General features: G+C 53.1%; 2 protein-coding genes across 3 annotated transcripts; one reads left to right on the top strand and one right to left on the bottom strand.

The window, feature by feature from the left end:
- The first annotated feature begins 712 nt into the window (after window positions 1-712).
- Window positions 713-10715, top strand: LOC128837236 (serine/threonine-protein kinase pim-1). Of its 2 annotated transcripts, XM_054028230.1 has the most exons (6): window positions 713-1011; window positions 1391-1497; window positions 1723-1773; window positions 1928-2294; window positions 4365-4541; window positions 5281-6704. In XM_054028230.1, the coding sequence occupies exons 1-6, from the start codon at window positions 930-932 to the stop codon at window positions 5436-5438; spliced, it is 942 nt and encodes a 313-aa protein (XP_053884205.1). In that variant the 5' UTR covers window positions 713-929; the 3' UTR covers window positions 5439-6704. The 2 variants fall into 2 exon arrangements, with proteins under 2 accessions (XP_053884205.1, XP_053884206.1); XM_054028231.1 differs by lacking the exons at window positions 4365-4541; window positions 5281-6704 and adding an exon at window positions 10656-10715.
- LOC128837237 (transmembrane protein 217-like) lies at window positions 9851-10642 on the bottom strand. Its single transcript, XM_054028232.1, has 2 exons — window positions 10382-10642; window positions 9851-10280 (listed from the first exon to the last, which is right to left on the bottom strand). The coding sequence occupies exons 1-2, from the start codon at window positions 10640-10642 to the stop codon at window positions 9909-9911; spliced, it is 633 nt and encodes a 210-aa protein (XP_053884207.1). The 3' UTR covers window positions 9851-9908.
- Window positions 10716-17960: the final 7245 nt, after the last annotated feature.

Below are 17960 nucleotides of genomic sequence, written 5' to 3'. Positions count from 1 at the left end.
TTGGATTATGATGTGTATTATGGAAGTGTCTAGGGGGCCCCATTGTGCTAGGCGCTGTACAGAAACCTACTGGAGGTCCCTGCCCTGACGAGTTTACAATCCAAACAGAGAGATAGACAGAGGATGGGAAGGGAAACAAAGATCCAAGTGCTCTGGGCTCATTCAGGATGGAAGATGCTTGTAACCACATTGATCCCAGGGGGCCCAGCCGGGGGTGGGGGTGTTAGTTTATTTTGGCTTGTATTTTCTGCTGGATTTTTTTTGGACGAGGGGGGGTATTTAAACCCTCCCCCCTTCCCACCCTCCCTTCTTATTTACCCCTCCCAAACTTTCCACCTGCCCCTGCTTCCCCCTGCCCCTTCCACCTGTTGTCTTCCCTCACTTTTCCTCAGGCTGCTCCTCCCTCTTCCCCCCCCTCAGTCTCTGCCCCATCCCCCCGCCCCGCGCCTTTATTCTCCCCTTCCCCCGACCCCTCCCCCTCCCCCCTCTTGGCGCCTTTTCCTTCCCGCCACGTCTTTAGTCTCCCCGTCCTCTTCTGACGGGAGGGGGAGGCCGGGCCCCGCGGCTGATTGGCTGCGACCGCGTTTCTGGGCGGGGCGGTACCGCGCTAAAGCCCCGCCCCCGGCTGTCCCCGGCCCCGCCCCTGCCCAGGCTCCCTCCCTCCCTCCCTCCCTTACTACTGGCGGCTGGAGCTAGGGGAGCCGGTGCCACACGGGAGCCCGGCACCGAGCGGAGCAGCCTCGTCGGCTCTGCTCCCATTCGCGTCCCCGCCTTCCCCCCGGCCTCCGCCCCTCCCGCACTAGCCCGGACCCCACCCCCTTGGTTCCGACCCGGCGGGGCTGCGAGCCGAGCCACTGGCGCCCGGTTCGGTTCGGGCGGTGCCGGTCCCGGTCCCGGTCCCGGCCCTGGAGCAAGGGGACGGGGCGGGGATGCTGCTCTCCAAGATCAACTCGCTGGCCCACCTGTGCTCTGGGTCCGGCGGGGAGCTGCACCCGGCCAAGCTACAGCCAGGTGAGGCCCGGTTGGGTTCGGTTCGACAGCAGGGGGTGACTCCGGAGTGGGGTGCCCCGGAGTCGTCCGGGTTCGGTTCGGGAGGAGCCCCGTCCTGCTGGGCATTAGGGAGGTTCGGTTCGAGAGGGGTAGGTTCAGAGAGGAGTCTGGTTCGGTTCGGGGGAGGGATGTGGGTCTGGTCCGGTTTGGGGGGTTCGGTCTGAGGAGGGCTGGGGGGTCTGATCCAGTTTGGTCTGGGGAGGGATGTGAGGCTGGTTCAGTTCAGGGAGGGAGGTCGTTCTGAGGAGGGATGTGGGGTTGCTGTGGTTTGGAGGGTTGGCCGGGTCTTTTGAGGACACAGCTGGTTCTGATCCCGGTGTCTCTGCCTCTCTGCCTGCAGGGAAGGACAAGGAGCCCCTGGAGAAGCTGTACCAGGTGGGCCCACTGCTGGGCAGTGGTGGCTTTGGTTCTGTCTACTCGGGCACCCGCCTGTCGGACGGCGCCCCGGTGAGTAGAGCCTGGACAGTGACCTCCACCCCTGCAGCCCGCTCCCCATGCACGCTGCTCTATTGATCTCCACCTTTGCGTCCCTTACCCAGTTACATCTCCTTTGCTGTGCCCTGGCATAACCACCATCTTGCATCCCTTCCATTGGTCCCTTGTTTGCCTCCCCTCTTTCTGGGGTTGCCTGACCTGATTCTGATTGTCTGTCTGGTTCTGTTTGTGTTCTAGGTAGCCATCAAGCACGTGGCCCGGGACCGGATTTCTGACTGGGGAGAGCTGGTAAGTGTCTAGGGCAGGAATATCTGCTGTGGCTCTGCATTGCATGGTCATGGCTCTGTAGTTAAGGTTGCAGCCGGTGTCGTAGGTAGCTCTTGACTTTGTGGGTCGATTTGCCTGCCTCTGATGGAGATCTCCTTTCTCTCTCTCTGTGCAGCCTGGCGGGAGCAGAGTGCCCATGGAGATCCTGCTCCTGAAGAAAGTGGGCTCAGGCTTCCGCGGGGTCATTCGGCTCTTGGACTGGTTTGAGAGACCGGACAGCTTTGTCTTGGTTTTGGAGCGACCGGATCCTGTGCAGGACCTGTTTGACTTCATCACGGAGCGGGGTGCTCTCCCTGAGGAGCTGGCCCGCAGCTTTTTCCGCCAGGTCCTGGAGGCGGTTCGGCACTGTCATAGCTGTGGGGTATTGCACCGGGATATCAAGGACGAGAACATCCTGATTGATCTGAACAGCGGGGAACTGAAACTGATAGATTTTGGGTCTGGGGCATTACTCAAGGACACAGTGTACACTGATTTTGATGGTGAGTGTCTATTTCCATCCCCTTCTATTTTATCTGCGTAGGGAGGGAAGCCAGGGAAATTCCTCTCTGAAATGGGTTGTTCCTGCCTGTAAACGTTCAGTAACTTCCCAGCCAGGGAATGTTTTGTTCCCTCCTCCCCCTGCCATTGTCATTTGCTAAATATACTGTTGTATGATCTGCAGCTTTGATACCGTTGGGGTTTTCCTCCCTGCCTTGTATCCAAAAAGCATTTCACAAATGTGTTTGCCCTTTTGTTGGGTGTTAACCACAGGCACTGGTGGTAGCTGCCCATGTCACACAGGGGGCAGCGGGGGGGGGGGGGGGGGGCGCACAGGGCAGAAATTGGGTGTGAACTCACCAGCATCAATCTTTGGAGTCCCTGTTAGCAATGAGAGGAGAAAGTTGGACTCTGGTTCCAATGGTTTGGTTTTCTCTAGGTCCATCGTATTTGTAGCATTTCAGGAGGGATCTAGCTGGTATTCCACCCTCCTGGGGTGGTGCAAACAGGATCTGCCTCACCTCATGGATGGGGAAAGATTGAGTTAAACCTGTCTGCAGCCATGGCTGCTTAGATGCTGGATCCTAACCTAATCTAGCAGCTAGAATGCAGGGGGAGGGGATGTTTTGCCCCCGCCGCCCCAAGGATAAAGAAGAGGGCTCTTGTACAGTTTCTTTCTGTGAGGCTGGATGGACATCCAGTGTGGGGAGTGGATCAAGAGGAGAAGCTGCTGTCTCCGCCATCTCGCTAAATTATTCATTTCATTGGAAAGTTGTGTTTTGTCACGGGATGAATGTTGTGAAATAGGATCTGCGGGAGATCTGCTTACAGCTGGCTCCCTTTCCTCTGCTGCCCAAAGGCACCTGAGTCAAATCTTTGGGGAGGGGGGAGCTCCAGACCCAGGGAGGAGTGTTTGACCTTGGAGCAGGGGTGCAGGGATCTGCGTGGGGGACAAATAACCAGAGCTGCCTTGTGCTGCTGGCGGCAGACATTCTTTCTGACCGGGAAGGCATATTCCGGGTAGGGCCGTTGAGTTTCAAAAAAAAAAAAAAAAAAAAATCACAGTTTGTTGTTGAGGGTTTGTTTTGCTTCTGCCGGGCTGCATTTTTTGTTTTTAATTTAACGGTTGATGACAAGGGACGGGTTTGCACCTTCTCTTCTGCGGAACTTCCCAAGCTACTGGTGCCCCCTGGTGGCACATCAGGTTATTTTTTACAACCCAAAGTTTGTAAACAACAGTCACGTGGCAGGAACCAGACTGAGCTCTGACCTCAGTCTCCTCTTCCTGCCAGAAGGGAAGAGATCAAATACAACAAAGGCAAAGGGCGTAAGCATCTTCAGAGGCCAGAAGCAGGGTGGAATCTGAGTTCCAAGCATAATTATCACACGCCCAATTGTACTAACTCCCTTGATGTTGTACAACAAACCTTTGTCCACAGTTTTGGAGTAGGCTGGCTTTATACCTGGCTGACTCAACAGTCGTCAGTGCTAAAAAAGGAATAAACTCTTCAAGGTATCTGCCCTTCTTTGGGTTAAGCAAGGAAACCCTTTTATGTAGAAAGGACTAAAGGTTGTCAGGGTTCCTTGTAGTGCAATAGACAAGGCCTCAGCCCCTCCCCAAATGCTCCGTCTGCACTAGGTCACCATGGACTGAAGCATCTGCAAGCTGCCTCTCTTTACCTCAGTGAGAAATGGTTATATTGACAGCAATAAAGTCAGGATAACAGTGGCCTTAAGAAACCGGTTACTTATTGTGGCTTGTATTGCAGCTGGAAAACATGTTTGTTTGCACTCCATTTGGTTCTGTTTCACTTGTAGTCTATGCCCTAGCGCAACACTGCAATTGGTAAAACTACTGGGGGTTTAAATCCCAATCAAACTGGGCTGAAAGTTTAAACAATATTAAGATATTGCAACCTAAATTTTGGGCTGAAGTTCCTAACTTGGTCTCTTAAAAAGCACCTTGCTAACACCTGAAAAAAATAATGAATAACTGGTTGCTCTGATTTCCTCTGCTTAGAAGAAAATATGAAATATTTCTGCGAACCATGATCCTCTAATCTTCTCTACAGGGACCAGAGTGTACAGCCCCCCGGAATGGATCCGTTATCACCGGTATCACGGCAGGTCAGCAGCAGTCTGGTCTCTGGGGGTCCTGCTGTATGACATGGTCTGCGGGGATATCCCCTTTGAACATGATGAGGAGATTCTTAGGGGCCAGGTCTACTTCCGACAGAGGGTCTCTCCAGGTGAGCCACTCTACTTTGTTGTGTTAGAGTTGGGCAAACAACTGCTTAGCCTGAATGCCACACTGACAAAGCAATAATATGATGCCATAGAAGTGCATTACCATCATTTCATGCAACCAGTGAGACGTGCAAGGCATGATTCTGTGATCTAGTGGTCCCTTCTTGTCTTAAACTCAATGAGATGTTTAATGCTATTGAATCCCAGCAAAGTGCTGGGGACCCCGCTGTCTTCTCTGCCTTAGACAGCTGCTTCAGAGCTCACTGTGGTAGTTCACTTCAGCACTTCACTCTCCTGCCACTTGCTGGGGTCTTTAATGTGGCTACTGCAGCTGGCTGCTGAAGCAGTCTTACAGAAAGTGGAAATGACAAAATATATTGAATCAACCGAGTAGCTCTCAGGTTTAATCATCTCACTGGGAAGGGAAAGTTGATTTTTTTGCTATTAGCCTGGGTGTGAGTGGCAGGGGAGGATGGGCTGCTCATGGACTTGCATTGCAAATTTGCTCCCTTGTGTATTTTCGGAGTCTCCTTCCAAAGATGGGAGCTGGTTCACCCACATACTAGGGTGAGGGGAGTAACTCAGAAACCACACCTAGCCACAGCCATGGTAATCTGTCCTGTGAAGCAAGAAAGGCAGATCCCAAAGCAGACTTGCAGATGCTAAAATAGGGAGGCTTGTAGGCTTCACAGACATTACTCAGCAACACAGTCTCACTAACTGCTTGTTTTCTCTCCCCAGAGTGCCAGCACCTCATTAAATGGTGTCTGGCCTTGAGGCCCTCCGACAGACCATCCTTTGAAGATCTTCTAAATCATTCTTGGATGCAAGATGTCCTCTTGCCACAGAAAACAGCAGAGATCCACCTGCACAGTCTAATTCAGGAGTCTGGCAAATAGCAGCTCCTCTCATCCGTTGGGTGTAAAAGAGAAAACTCTCACCAGTGACTGTCTGCCTGTTACATGGGAACATTCATATCTCATTCCAGAGCTCAGCTAACTGGAGAATCTTCTGAGAGGCTGGAGGTTACCATCCATCCCAGGTGGACTGGTCTTGAACTCATTAGGTCCTGCCTTACTTGATGTCTTGCCAGTAGACTTTTTTGATGTCTTATGGGCACATCCATGAGTGTCCCTGACCTGCTGAGTCCTGGAATATGAACTGAGCGAGGACCAGGGAATTAGCAAGAACGGTTCGCTTGGGGAAACTGGCTGTGGAGGGGGGGGGAAGGTACTGATTTGAATAGCTGTCTTATTCACTGTGTCACCGTGTTCTGAGTGCCTTCAGTTGCGATCTGGGCTGTGCTGGGGGAAATACTTGAATCTTCCTACACCTCTGCTTCTCCAAGATTTACCTGGGTTTATTTTATAGTCCCCTTTTTAAGGAACAGGTCAGAAGCAGCCACGGGTGAAACCAATGCACCCTGGCTAGTTGTTTCCGAGGTATGCTGTTAGTGGGAACTTTCCTTCCTCAGCTCTTTGCTTTGAGCCTCAGAAGCCAGAGCGTCCTCACAGATGCACAAACAATGCAACCCAATAGAGCTGTAAATGTGTACAGAATTATACAGGAGCGAAGCTTGGTGTACAGAGGATTGTAGTTTATAATGGTAACGTTTTTACTTTTTTGTTTTTAACTTATTTTCAGGGGTTTGGGTTATTTTTTGTTTGTTTGTTTTTTAAGGAAAATGTCCTAACCTGTAGGATAACTTATTTATTTATTTATGAATCATGTGGGTTCAGGGCCCGTGCCTGGCTTCCATAGCTGCTGATCTGGTTTCCAGTTGGGGTCCCCCCCCCACCGACTGCACTCCCTTCTTAGAATGCTCTGTTAATGTCTCACCGCTGTGTGGAGTGGCCGACCGCTTCCCAGCTGTCTGTAAATAGTTCCAGCTGCCGGTGTTCCTCTTCCACACGCGTGTTCAGTTGTTTTAAAGGCATTTCCACGGGTATTTGTCCGGGCTTGGGGGAACGTCATGTGCACATGTGTATATAGCACTGGTTTTTCTGAGCTGTCGGGGAAGGTACCCTGGACTCCATCACTGTCAAGCCTGTATATGTAATCAGTGTGTAGTCTGCTGCTTTTGTTAATAGTTAATATTGTACAGGGGAATTCAGAAATCCTATTTTTTTTATACATGCGGTTTTAAATAAAAATGAATCACTTGACTTAACCTGAGACCTCTTCTCTTTCGGGTGGAGTAAAACTGCCAGTTTCGCAGGGCAGAGAAGCGGTGCTGTTGAAACTCGGGACCCTTCATAACGTGACCCAAACGCCCAGAGCACCACTAAAGCGCGCGATTCTCAGAGCAGGAGATGAGTAAGCTACAGCCTGCACTACAGCTAGAGATAGCAGCCCAAACCACAAAGCTTGCATTCACATGTCCTCAAAGCCGTGTCACTCACATACAGCGTTTGGGTTCAGCCAGTTAAAGGCGTCAGCTGTTAGTGTTGGAGTTGAACTTGTGCATTGTCCATGTCCAGTGTCCTGGTTCTGGCCATCTCTGGCAGCCCTCTTCGCTGAACTGTGAGATCAAAGGTGTATGGCCGAGGCACGAAATATCTCCATACTGTTTCCATTCATGCCTAGTGGTGTGTGAATAAAGCAGGTAAACATCAGCGCTATATTGATGATGCAGTATGTTACCCATGCACGTAGTACATTGAATGTTGACCATCAATGTCAGGGCACAGTGTGTTTCAGTAACACAGATCCTGTGTGGCGGGCTCTGGAGGCAGTAATGCTTCACATCCGTGAAGGGATTGTTAAAAGTTGCCTATTAGGGACGTCTGATTCGTTAAGTACTATCACCATCGGCAGCCAGGCTGTGACTGGCCCAGAGCCACGGGGGCTGTTGGCGTCCAGGTTAGGAGAACTCGGTCGTTTTCACACTCTTCAGCACAAACATGCTGGGCTTCTCCTCATTAAACTAAAGCGCCCACATGTTGCATGCGACTGCTGTTAGATTCAGTGCTGCACAAGTTACTGTTCATACTGAGAGGCAAACTTTAAAACTCTGCTTTACCCTGGTGGAGCCAGGATCTATTCTTTAACTGTTACGTTTCAGGGTGTCTGCCTGCAAGTTGAATGGAACAGCGTGCTCCACCTGGCTGTAATATTCATGGCGTTGTCTAAAACTTAGGCTGTTGGTTCAAGTGTGGGGCTGTGTAATGTTAAGAGATGGAGCAGTGACTGCAAGCATTGTTTGCACAGTGCATTTCTTTTTAAAACCCTGTTGGTTGTAGCCTCCCAGGGAAATATTTTACCCTCTCGGTGCAATACCTATTTGCTGCTGCTGCTAATCTCCAGCAAGGTGCCTGCCACCAAGTGAGCGCTGGAGTTGCCTAGAGACTTCTAGGTATGGGTCTGGAGTACTAGCATGAGCAGCAGGATATAGGAGTTCTATTCCTGCGCCGCAACTTCCTTGCTGTGTGCCCTGGGCCAAGTCATTTGCTGCTCTATGTCTGTTTCCCCATCCACAAAGAGCCCCTCTATACAGCCCTTGCAGGTCCCTTTGAGGAAAGGCGTTAGTGAGTTAATTTTCCTTTGTAGGTGGGCTGAACAAGAAAGCTCAGCTCCACGTCTTCAAAGGCTGGGGGCTACTCCGCTCTGTGGTTTTCGTTCAACCGCAGGCTCTTGTGCTAGACCAAAACAAACTTTATAGCTCCTTATTTTGAGAAAGTCCATCTCACACGTTTATAGCAGCAAATGAGTTACACAGCGAGTGAAATTTAGCCGGGCGCAGTTACGGTATCACAGCAAACTGCTCCCCACTGAGTGCAGGCTCTCCCTCCTTCCCGTAAACACTGCTCAACTGCTACTCCACTTCTTAGAAACCTCACCACAGAAAGGCCAAGTAAGATCAGAGTGTCAAGCCCCACAGGGACCGATGCAGTGATAGTCACTATGCTTCCTGCTGCAGCTTATGTCTATTTCCCGGCCAGGCCAGCTCAGTAGGAGGGAAATGCTGTCAGGGAGACTTGACATCCAAATAGCACAAAGTACCAAGGAGAGCACACAGCCTAATACGGCCATTTGTCAGGTAGGCATAACTCTCACTGAGGTTGGGAGTTAAATCCATCTAAGATCCTGGTTCAGAAAAACATTTAAACATGTGCTGAAGCCCTGGGAAGTCAATGGCACCTAAAGGGGTATGTTTACACGGCAGCTGGGAGCACCCTAGAAAATAGCAGTGTGGATGTCTTGGTACCGGTGGAGGCTAGCGTTAGCCACACGATCTTAGACCCCGGGGGTAGAATGGGCTTGCGCTTAGGTGGCTAGCTGGAGCCTCTGCCAGCACCAGGTAAAAATTCCAAAGTCCTGCCCCAGCATGCACTGGACTGGATTTTCTGGAAGCCGGTCTCTTCTTCAGTTGTCCCAAAATCTTGGCATCTAGGTGGGGAACGTCCCCAACACAGTGTCAAGAGCCCTGATGAGCAACAGAGATGCAACAAAACCTATTGGCACTATTCTCCACTTCGGCAGCACCGGAGGTTCCTGTGCTTTATTAGATAGGTTACTCCGCAAAGCAAGGTGCACCCACAGTCTGGGCTTGCACCTGTGTTTGCTAACCTCACTCTGCCTGGCTATTGCCCACGATGTGCAATTGCGCTGCTAAGCTCCAGTTCCTACACTGTCCCACAGGAGGTGCTGCTCAAAAGCGAGTGCTTCCTGGGAAGTGATGTAAATAGCTTTGTGGCAGCCTACGTCCTATATAGAGGAGCTGCTGTAGTTACGTCAGTAGCGTGGTGCTGTATTTGTTTACTCTTCCATGCCAACCATGCAATGATTTAGTTAGGCTGGATGCCAAAGATATGCAGCATGGTCTACTTGAATGCATCCTCTCAGCAGCATCTGCTACAGGGCTCTTACGATACCCTGATCATAACTTACAGCTGTCCCAAGCACCTAAATCCCTTTTGAAAATGAGTGCTAGGCTCCTAAATCAGTTAGGTGTTTCAAGGCTGAGCACCGCAATGCCTAAATGTCTTTCAAAATCTGGCCTTATGTCAGGCTTTTCATCCCTCGAGCTTCCAGTGCCTTACATATATACTATACAGCAATATCTTTCTCTCCATTTTACGGATGAGAAAACTGAAGTAGGGGGAGATGACATGACTCCTCAAGGTCATTTGGTGACTCGGTAGCAGAACGGTGAATAGACCCAGTTCTGCTGACTCCCATGCCCTGTGGCTTCCTGATGCAAAATAAAAGCCAGGGGAAAAACCTAAAACACAAATATAAATGATTGGCTTTTGGGGTATTTATTCAGGACTTGAACTCAGAGCCTGGAAAACGCAGCAACAGCAAGAGAAACACTGAATTACACAACAGAGGAAGGAGATTACACAGGTAATGGTCTCTCATCTCCATCAGTAGGAAACACGTGAAAATGGGGCCCAACGTACTGCTCCAATACCTCCCCTCACGCCTTTCCTAGCAGTGGAGCCCAACCTAAACCTGGGCAGTTCTGACGCATTCAGCCCTCCTTGCCCTTTGCTTTCAATAACCAGTAGGGCATATTTGACAATGAAGGAGAGCCAGAAACAATCCATGGGGATCCTGGTGGCCAGCCCAAACCACTCCAGGGGGCTGAGGGAAAACCAGGTTTCTTTGGAGACCTGGTAAGCCAGGGCTATGATGAGGCAGTTAGCCAGGTCATAGAATGTGATCCATGCGACATAGGCAAACATGCCCATGTAGAGCCGCTTCTGGACTGATTTCAGAGTAGCAGCCGTGTTAATCTGTATCCGCAAAAAGAACAGGAGTACTTGTGGCATCTTAGAGACTAACAAATTTATTAGAGCATAAGCTTTCGTGGACTACAGTCCACTTCTTCGGATACATAGTAGATGAGGAAGACACACACCGGGTAGGTCATGACAGCCAGCGTGATGGCTGTATAGTAGCAATACGTTAGCATCTTCCCCACTTCGGTTAAGTTGAAGGGCTTGATTTGTGCCATGTCCGTCATTGCTCGTTCCAAGTGGCCAACCTCAAAGATCAGGTAGATGTTGGTCACTAGGATCATGTAGACAGCAGCTACAGAGGCCCCGGCCTTGGGGGTCATGCCACAGAACCCCACCGGGCACAAGATGATCATCATGTTTTCTCCACAGGCAACGTCGCTGGCCAAGGAAACCGAAGGAGCGTCGCAGAGTAGAAAGGCAGAAAGGCAAACTAGGAGAGACGTTGGCGGGGCTTCTGTTAGGGATTAAGTGCAGTGAACTCAAGCTTGTGCTGGAAAAGAAAAGGATCAGGTTAAAACATCGTGAGGTGGGGGTGGGAGGGGAGGATCATCATGTGGAACACCAAAGGAGGAGAGTTGATCAGTGTGCACACACACACTCTGTAACCCCATCTCTCTCTCTCTCACACATACTAACCCCATCTCGCACTCACACACACACACACACACACACACACACACACTGTAACCCCATCTCTCTCTCAGACACACAGATACACACACTGTAATCCTCATCTCACACACACACACGCGCGCACACACTGTAACCCCATCTCTCTCTCTCTCTCACACACACTAACCCCATCTCACACATACACACTCTGTAACCCCATCTCGCACTCACACACACACACACTGTAACCCCATCTCTCTCTCTCTCACACACACACACTGTAACCCCATCTCTCTCTCACACACACGCACACACACACACTGTAACCCCATCTTTCTCGCTCTCTCACACACACACACACACACACTGTAACCCCATCTCTCTCGCTCTCTCTCACACACACACACACTGTAACTCCATCTCACACAAACACACTGTAGCCCCATCGCTTTCTCTCTCACACAAACACACACACTCTGTAACCCTATCTCACCAGGATTCCTGGTAAACCAAAACTTGGTTCTGTCCCCCATGATCCTATGTGCTCTTCACCACGGTCCACCTCCCCCAACACTCGAGTGCAGAGAAGGGCTCCCAGCCCCCTTAATTAATGACAGGCCATGCTCCAGAGCTCCTGAATTGAGAGACCTGCCAGCTTTAAAGGGGGGGCCACCCTAGTCCCCTTTTAGAAACAGTGAAGGGGAAAGGTGGTTGATTGCTCGAGTTCCCGTGGAACTGATTTTAATGGTGGTGAGATTAAATTTAATTGTGTTTACCGAATAATTAATGACATTAGGGTGCCTAAACCCTTGGATCAGCCTCCTTATTATTTTAATCTCAATAACATAGAGTCTAGCAGTCTCACAGCTGTTGGCGTCCTCAGTGCGACCTGGTGGATAGAGCACTTAGGAGATTTGGGTTCTATTCCCACCTCTACCACTGACCTGCTGGGTGATCTTGGGCAAGTCACATCGTCCCTCTCCGTGCTCAGTTTCCCCACCTGTAAAATGGGGATAATGATACTGTGCTTTGTCAAGCACTTGGAGAACTAGAGATGAAAAGTGCTAGATTAGAGTGAGGTCTTTATTATTATTTCATTAAAATCACCAAATATATGTTGAATCAATTATTTGCTGCAATGTAACCACTCAGCTCTAGATTGCAGGCCCCTTGAGCCAGCTCTGTACTGACACAGAACTTTGTTTTTAAAAAAAACATTGCAAAATAAAATAAATTAGAAGAAAAGGTGCAATGCCAAGCCTGCAGGTTGACTCCTCAGGGGGGCTGAGCGCCCACAGCTCTCCTGGAAATCCACAGACCACATTTTCCACATAGCTCAGGGCCAGATTCACAAGAGCCCAACAGAGCCTGCAATCTGGACCAGGTTGACCAAGTTAGCTTAGTGCTCAGCAGCTCCCATTGTGGTGCTCTGGCCAGATTTCTAGGCTATGAATGCCAGCAATTCCCACTGAACTCAAAGGGCCAAAGCCTGGAGCTTTAATCAAGCAAACTCCCATCAGTGTCAAGAGAAGTTTGTTTGAATGGGGACATCTGGAAGTAGCCCTTTATATTTCATCTCCATCTTTCATGTCCACCAACAGGAGGCATTTCCAACCTCTCAAAGGTTAGACTCAGTGAGCAGGTCAGGGCTAACTTACCTCCTTCCGAGAGAGAAAAGGGAGGAAACCTGGTAGATGGATCGGCTGCGATATCTTTGCACCGTCTGGAAGTAATGCCTAGCTACAATGCCACTGACCTAATGGCTGAGAGACCGTGTGCTCTTCCCCTTGGGACCCTGCTTTGCTAAAGGAATAACTCCTCAGCTCACCAGGAACCTATAAAACAAAGGGAACATAGGAATTGCCAGATGGAATCAAAACCAAGCTCCATCTAGTCCAGGAGCCTTTCTCCAACAGCGGCCAGTGCCAGATGCTTCAGAGGAAGATGCAAACAAACAAACAAAAACCAGAAGGTAGCAGTGGGCTAATCTAACAGTTAGAAACTATGGCCAAACAGAAGGCACCTGGCCCAGATATTGGCAGAAACCAAACTATCCACCTGCCGAGAGCCAGCAAAAGGTGACTGCTTCCCCCTGCTGGAGACCAGCACCTAGGACAAGGGCCTGGGAGAGGACTTGTCTCCATGGCCAAGAAATCAGTAGTGCTTCCTTGGCCTGTTCGGGGAATGAAGAGATTTCCGACCCCACATCGGGCAGGGATGCATTACTGCCAGCCCTAGATCCTACACTTTAGGATGGGGCGTGACTCTGTTTGGCTTCCTCCCTTAAAAGAATCCAAAAGTTACGCACCTGCTCAAGTGTTTTCAGGATCAGGGCCTTAGATTGTAGGTTCCTTAGGGCAAGAACGGCAGTATTGTCTACTCCCATCATTTTATTGTGATACTTGTGATATTTGGTGTTTTTCTTAAAGCCCCAGCTCCTGGAGGCAAGTGATTTGGTGAGAATGTCAACTTCTGTTTAAAAAAAAAAAACATTTCTAGCCCTCATGGTTGTGGAGAAAATCCAGAAAACATTACCCAAGTGCCCCCTAAAGGAAAGACAAAGAACCCATGTTTACTAATTTAAAAAAAACAACATGATTTTTAAGCCAATCTCATAACTGTTGGGGCCTGACCCCTGATTTTTTAACATTTGGGGCTGGGCATGCTAGAACTTTCTGTGTGTTCTGTGCAGCACATCATACCATAACAAACAATCCAGATTGAAAATAACCTGAAAGCATGAAAAAATTCAGATGATTTTTTAAAAAAATCGCAGTTACTCTGTACCACTGCGTATGTTTCCAGCTGGGAGAGTGGAACTAGACTAGTCAGTTTCACTTTCTGCCTCTGTGCCTTAACTGGAAGCTGCAAGGTTTGGGTGGCCAATCCTGCAGAGAAATTGTTAACAGCCACATACAAGGGGCTTTCATTGCAACTTTAAAAAAGAATTTCTATCAAAGTCAGGTTTGATCAATTCCCATTCTCCCCTCTCTACCCTTTAAAAAATAAATACATTTGGGGGCCATCCTAGGTTGGTGTATGTGGATTCCAAAGAGACCCAAATAAATGGAAATCTATTAATTAATTTGTGTTATTGCAACCCTTCTGCCAAAGAGCGCCATCCCCTGTGATCTCCAGACCACAGGGTACATTATTAGAGCGCCTACAGGCCCCAACCCAGATCAGGGTTGTGTGAGTCTGTGTGTGTGGACTCTATTATTATTTGTGTTGTGAATGTGGGGCTCAGGGCCCCATTGTGTTAGGTGCTGTACATATATATGCACAATAGACAATCCTTCCCCTAGAGAGCTAACAATCTCAATAGATGGGGCAGCAAAGAGTGGGAGAGAGGAAAGGTACAATTAGCCCCAGGTGACCCATGAGGAACTAAGGCCCAGACAAACTTGCCCAAAGTCGCTGTTATTCACCCCACAGAGCCTTTTAGGGGGCTGCTATCACATAGGGTTACCATATTTCAACAATCAAAAAAGAGGACACGGGGTGCCGGCCCAGCCCCGCCCCCTCCCACTTCCCGCCCCCTCAGAATCCCCCTACCTTCCCCCCCGCACCCTAACTGCACCCAGGACCCCACCCCCTATCTAAATCTCCCTGCTCCCTGTCCCCTGCCTGCCCCAACCGCTCTCTACACCCCCTTGTCCTGACAGCCCCCCCAGGACCCCCGACCGATCTAACCCCCCCCGTTCCCTGTCCCCTGCCTGCCCCAACCGCTCTCTACACCCCTTCTCCTGCCTGCCCCCCCAGAACCTCCGACCGATCTAACCCCCCTGTTCCCTGTCCCCTGCCTGCCCCAACCGCTCTCTACACCCCCTTCTCCTGACAGCCCCCCAGAACCCCCGACCGATCTAACCCCCCCGTTCCCTGTCCCCTGCCTGCCCCAACCACTCTCTACACCCCCTTCTCCTGACAGCCCCCCCAGAACCCCTGACCGATCTAACCCCCCCGTTCCCTGTCCCCTGCCTGCCCCAACCGCTCTCTACACCCCCTTCTCCTGACAGCCCCCCAGAACCCCCGACCGATCTAACCCCCCCCCGTTCCCTGTCCCCTGCCTGCCCCAACCGCTCTCTACACCCCTTCTCCTGACAGCCCCCCCAGAACCCCCGACCGATCTAACCCCCCCGTTCCCTGTCCCCTGCCTGCCCCAACCGCTCTCTACACCCCTTCTCCTGACAGCCCCCCCAGAACCCCCGACCGATCTAACCCCCCCCCGTTCCCTGTCCACTGCCTGCCCCAACCGCTCTCTACACCCCCTTCTCCTGACAGCCCCCCAGAACCCCCGACCGATCTAACCCCCCCGTTCCCTGTCCCTTGCCTGCCGCAACCGCTCTCTACACCCCCTTCTCCTGACAGCCCCCCCAGAACCCCCGACCGATCTAACCCCCCCGTTCCCTGTCCCCTGCCTGCCCCAACCGCTCTCTACACCCCTTCTCCTGACAGCCCCCCCAGAACCCCCGACCGATCTAACCCCCCCGTTCCCTGTCCCCTGCCTGCCCCAACCGCTCTCTACACCCCCTTGTCCTGACAGCCCCCCCAGAACCCCCGACCGATCTAACCCCCCTGTTCCCTGTCCCCTGCCTGCCCCAACCGCTCTCTACACCCCCTTGTCCTGACAGCCCCCCCAGAACCCCCGACCGATCTAACCCCCCCATTCCCTGTCCCCTGCCTGCCCCAACCGCTCTCTACACCCCCTTCTCCTGACAGCCCCCCAGAACCCCCGACCGATCTACCCCCCCGTTCCCTGTCCCCTGCCTGCCCCAACCGCTCTCTACACCCCCTTCTCCTGACAGCCCCCCCAGAACCTCCGACCAATCTAACCCCCCTGTTCCCTGTCCCTTGCCTGCCCCAACCGCTCTCTACACCCCTTTTCCTGCCTGCCCCCCCAGAACCTCCGACCGATCTAACCCCCCCGTTCCCTGTCCCCTGCCTGCCCCAACCGCTCTCTACACCCCCTTCTCCTGACAGCCCCCCAGAACCCCCGACCGATCTACCCCCCCCGTTCCCTGTCCCCTGCCTGCCCCAACCGCTCTCTACACCCCTTCTCCTGACAGCCCCCCCAGAACCCCCGACCAATCTAACCCCCCTGTTCCCTGTCCCTTGCCTGCCCCAACCTCTCTCTACACCCCCTTGTCCTGACAGCCCCCCCAGAACCCCCGACCGATCTAACCCCCCCGTTCCCTGTCCCCTGCCTGCCCCAACCGCTCTCTACACCCCCTTCTCCTGACAGCCCCCCCAGAACCTCCGACCAATCTAACCCCCCTGTTCCCTGTCCCTTGCCTGCCCCAACCGCTCTCTACACCCCTTTTCCTGCCTGCCCCCCCAGAACCTCCGACCGATCTAACCCCCCCGTTCCCTGTCCCCTGCCTGCCCCAACCGCTCTCTACACCCCCTTCTCCTGACAGCCCCCCAGAACCCCCGACCGATCTACCCCCCCCGTTCCCTGTCCCCTGCCTGCCCCAACCGCTCTCTACACCCCTTCTCCTGACAGCCCCCCCAGAACCCCCGACCAATCTAACCCCCCTGTTCCCTGTCCCTTGCCTGCCCCAACCGCTCTCTACACCCCCTTGTCCTGACAGCCCCCCCAGAACCCCCGACCGATCTAACCCCCCCGTTCCCTGTCCCCTGCCTGCCCCAACCGCTCTCTACACCCCCTTCTCCTGACAGCCCCCCCAGAACCCCCGACCGATCTAACCCCCCCGTTCCCTGTCCCCTGCCTGCCCCAACCGCTCTCTACACCCCTTCTCCTGACAGCCCCCCAGAACCCCCGACCGATCTAACCCCCCTGTTCCCTGTCCCCTGCCTGCCCCAACCGCTCTCTACACCCCTTCTCCTGACAGCCCCCCCAGAACCCCCGACCGATCTAACCCCCCCGTTCCCTGTCCCCTGCCTGCCCCAACCGCTCTCTACACCCCTTCTCCTGACAGCCCCCCCAGAACCCCCGACCGATCTAACCCCCCCGTTCCCTGTCCCCTGCCTGCCCCAACCGCTCTCTACACCCCCTTCTCCTGACAGCCCCCCCAGAACCCCCGACCGATCTAACCCCCCCGTTCCCTGTCCCCTGCCTGCCCCAACCGCTCTCTACACCCCTTCTCCTGACAGCCCCCCCAGAACCCCCGACCGATCTAACCCCCCTGTTCCCTGTTCCTTGCCTGCCCCAACCGCTCTCTACACCCCTTCTCCTGCCTGCCCCCCCAGAACCCCCGACCGATCTAACCCCCCCGTTCCCTGTCCCCTGCCTGCCCCAACCGCTCTCTACACCCCCTTCTCCTGACAGCCCCCCAGAACCCCCGACCGATCTAACCCCCCCGTTCCCTGTCCCCTGCCTGCCCCAACCGCTCTCTACACCCCTTCTCCTGACAGCCCCCCCAGAACCCCCGACCGATCTAACCCCCCTGTTCCCTGTTCCTTGCCTGCCCCAACCGCTCTCTACACCCCTTCTCCTGCCTGCCCCCCCAGAACCTCCGACCGATCTAACCCCCCCGTTCCCTGTCCCCTGCCTGCCCCAACCGCTCTCTACACCCCCTTCTCCTGACAGCCCCCCAGAACCCCCGACCGATCTACCCCCCCGTTCCCTGTCCCCTGCCTGCCCCAACCGCTCTCTACACCCCCTTCTCCTGACAGCCCCCCCAGAACCTCCGACCAATCTAACCCCCCTGTTCCCTGTCCCTTGCCTGCCCCAACCGCTCTCTACACCCCTTTTCCTGCCTGCCTCCCCAGAACCTCCGACCGATCTAACCCCCCCGTTCCCTGTCCCCTGCCTGCCCCAACCGCTCTCTACACCCCCTTCTCCTGACAGCCCCCCAGAACCTCCGACCGATCTACCCCCCCCGTTCCCTGTCCCCTGCCTGCCCCAACCGCTCTCTACACCCCTTCTCCTGACAGCCCCCCCAGAACCCCCGACCAATCTAACCCCCCTGTTCCCTGTCCCTTGCCTGCCCCAACCGCTCTCTACACCCCCTTGTCCTGACAGCCCCCCCAGAACCCCCGACCGATCTAACCCCCCCGTTCCCTGTCCCCTGCCTGCCCCAACCGCTCTCTACACCCCCT

Source organism: Malaclemys terrapin, chromosome 4 (genome assembly GCF_027887155.1).
Source record: "Malaclemys terrapin pileata isolate rMalTer1 chromosome 4, rMalTer1.hap1, whole genome shotgun sequence".
NCBI classification, from domain to species: domain Eukaryota; kingdom Metazoa; phylum Chordata; order Testudines; family Emydidae; genus Malaclemys; species Malaclemys terrapin.
This window is presented reverse-complemented; position numbering and strand designations above follow the sequence as displayed.

Coding starts and splice junctions, on each gene's coding strand:
- LOC128837237 (XM_054028232.1), bottom strand. CDS start 10,642: ATGATGATCATCTTGTGCCCGGTGGGGTTCTGTGGCATGACCCCCAAG. Junction 10,281..10,381: donor GTGTCTTCCTCATCTACTAT/GTATCCGAAGAA, acceptor TTGCGGATACAG/ATTAACACGGCTGCTACTCT.
- LOC128837236 (XM_054028230.1), top strand. CDS start 930: ATGCTGCTCTCCAAGATCAACTCGCTGGCCCACCTGTGCTCTGGGTCC. Junction 1,498..1,722: donor GCCTGTCGGACGGCGCCCCG/GTGAGTAGAGCC, acceptor TTTGTGTTCTAG/GTAGCCATCAAGCACGTGGC. Junction 4,542..5,280: donor CCGACAGAGGGTCTCTCCAG/GTGAGCCACTCT, acceptor TTCTCTCCCCAG/AGTGCCAGCACCTCATTAAA.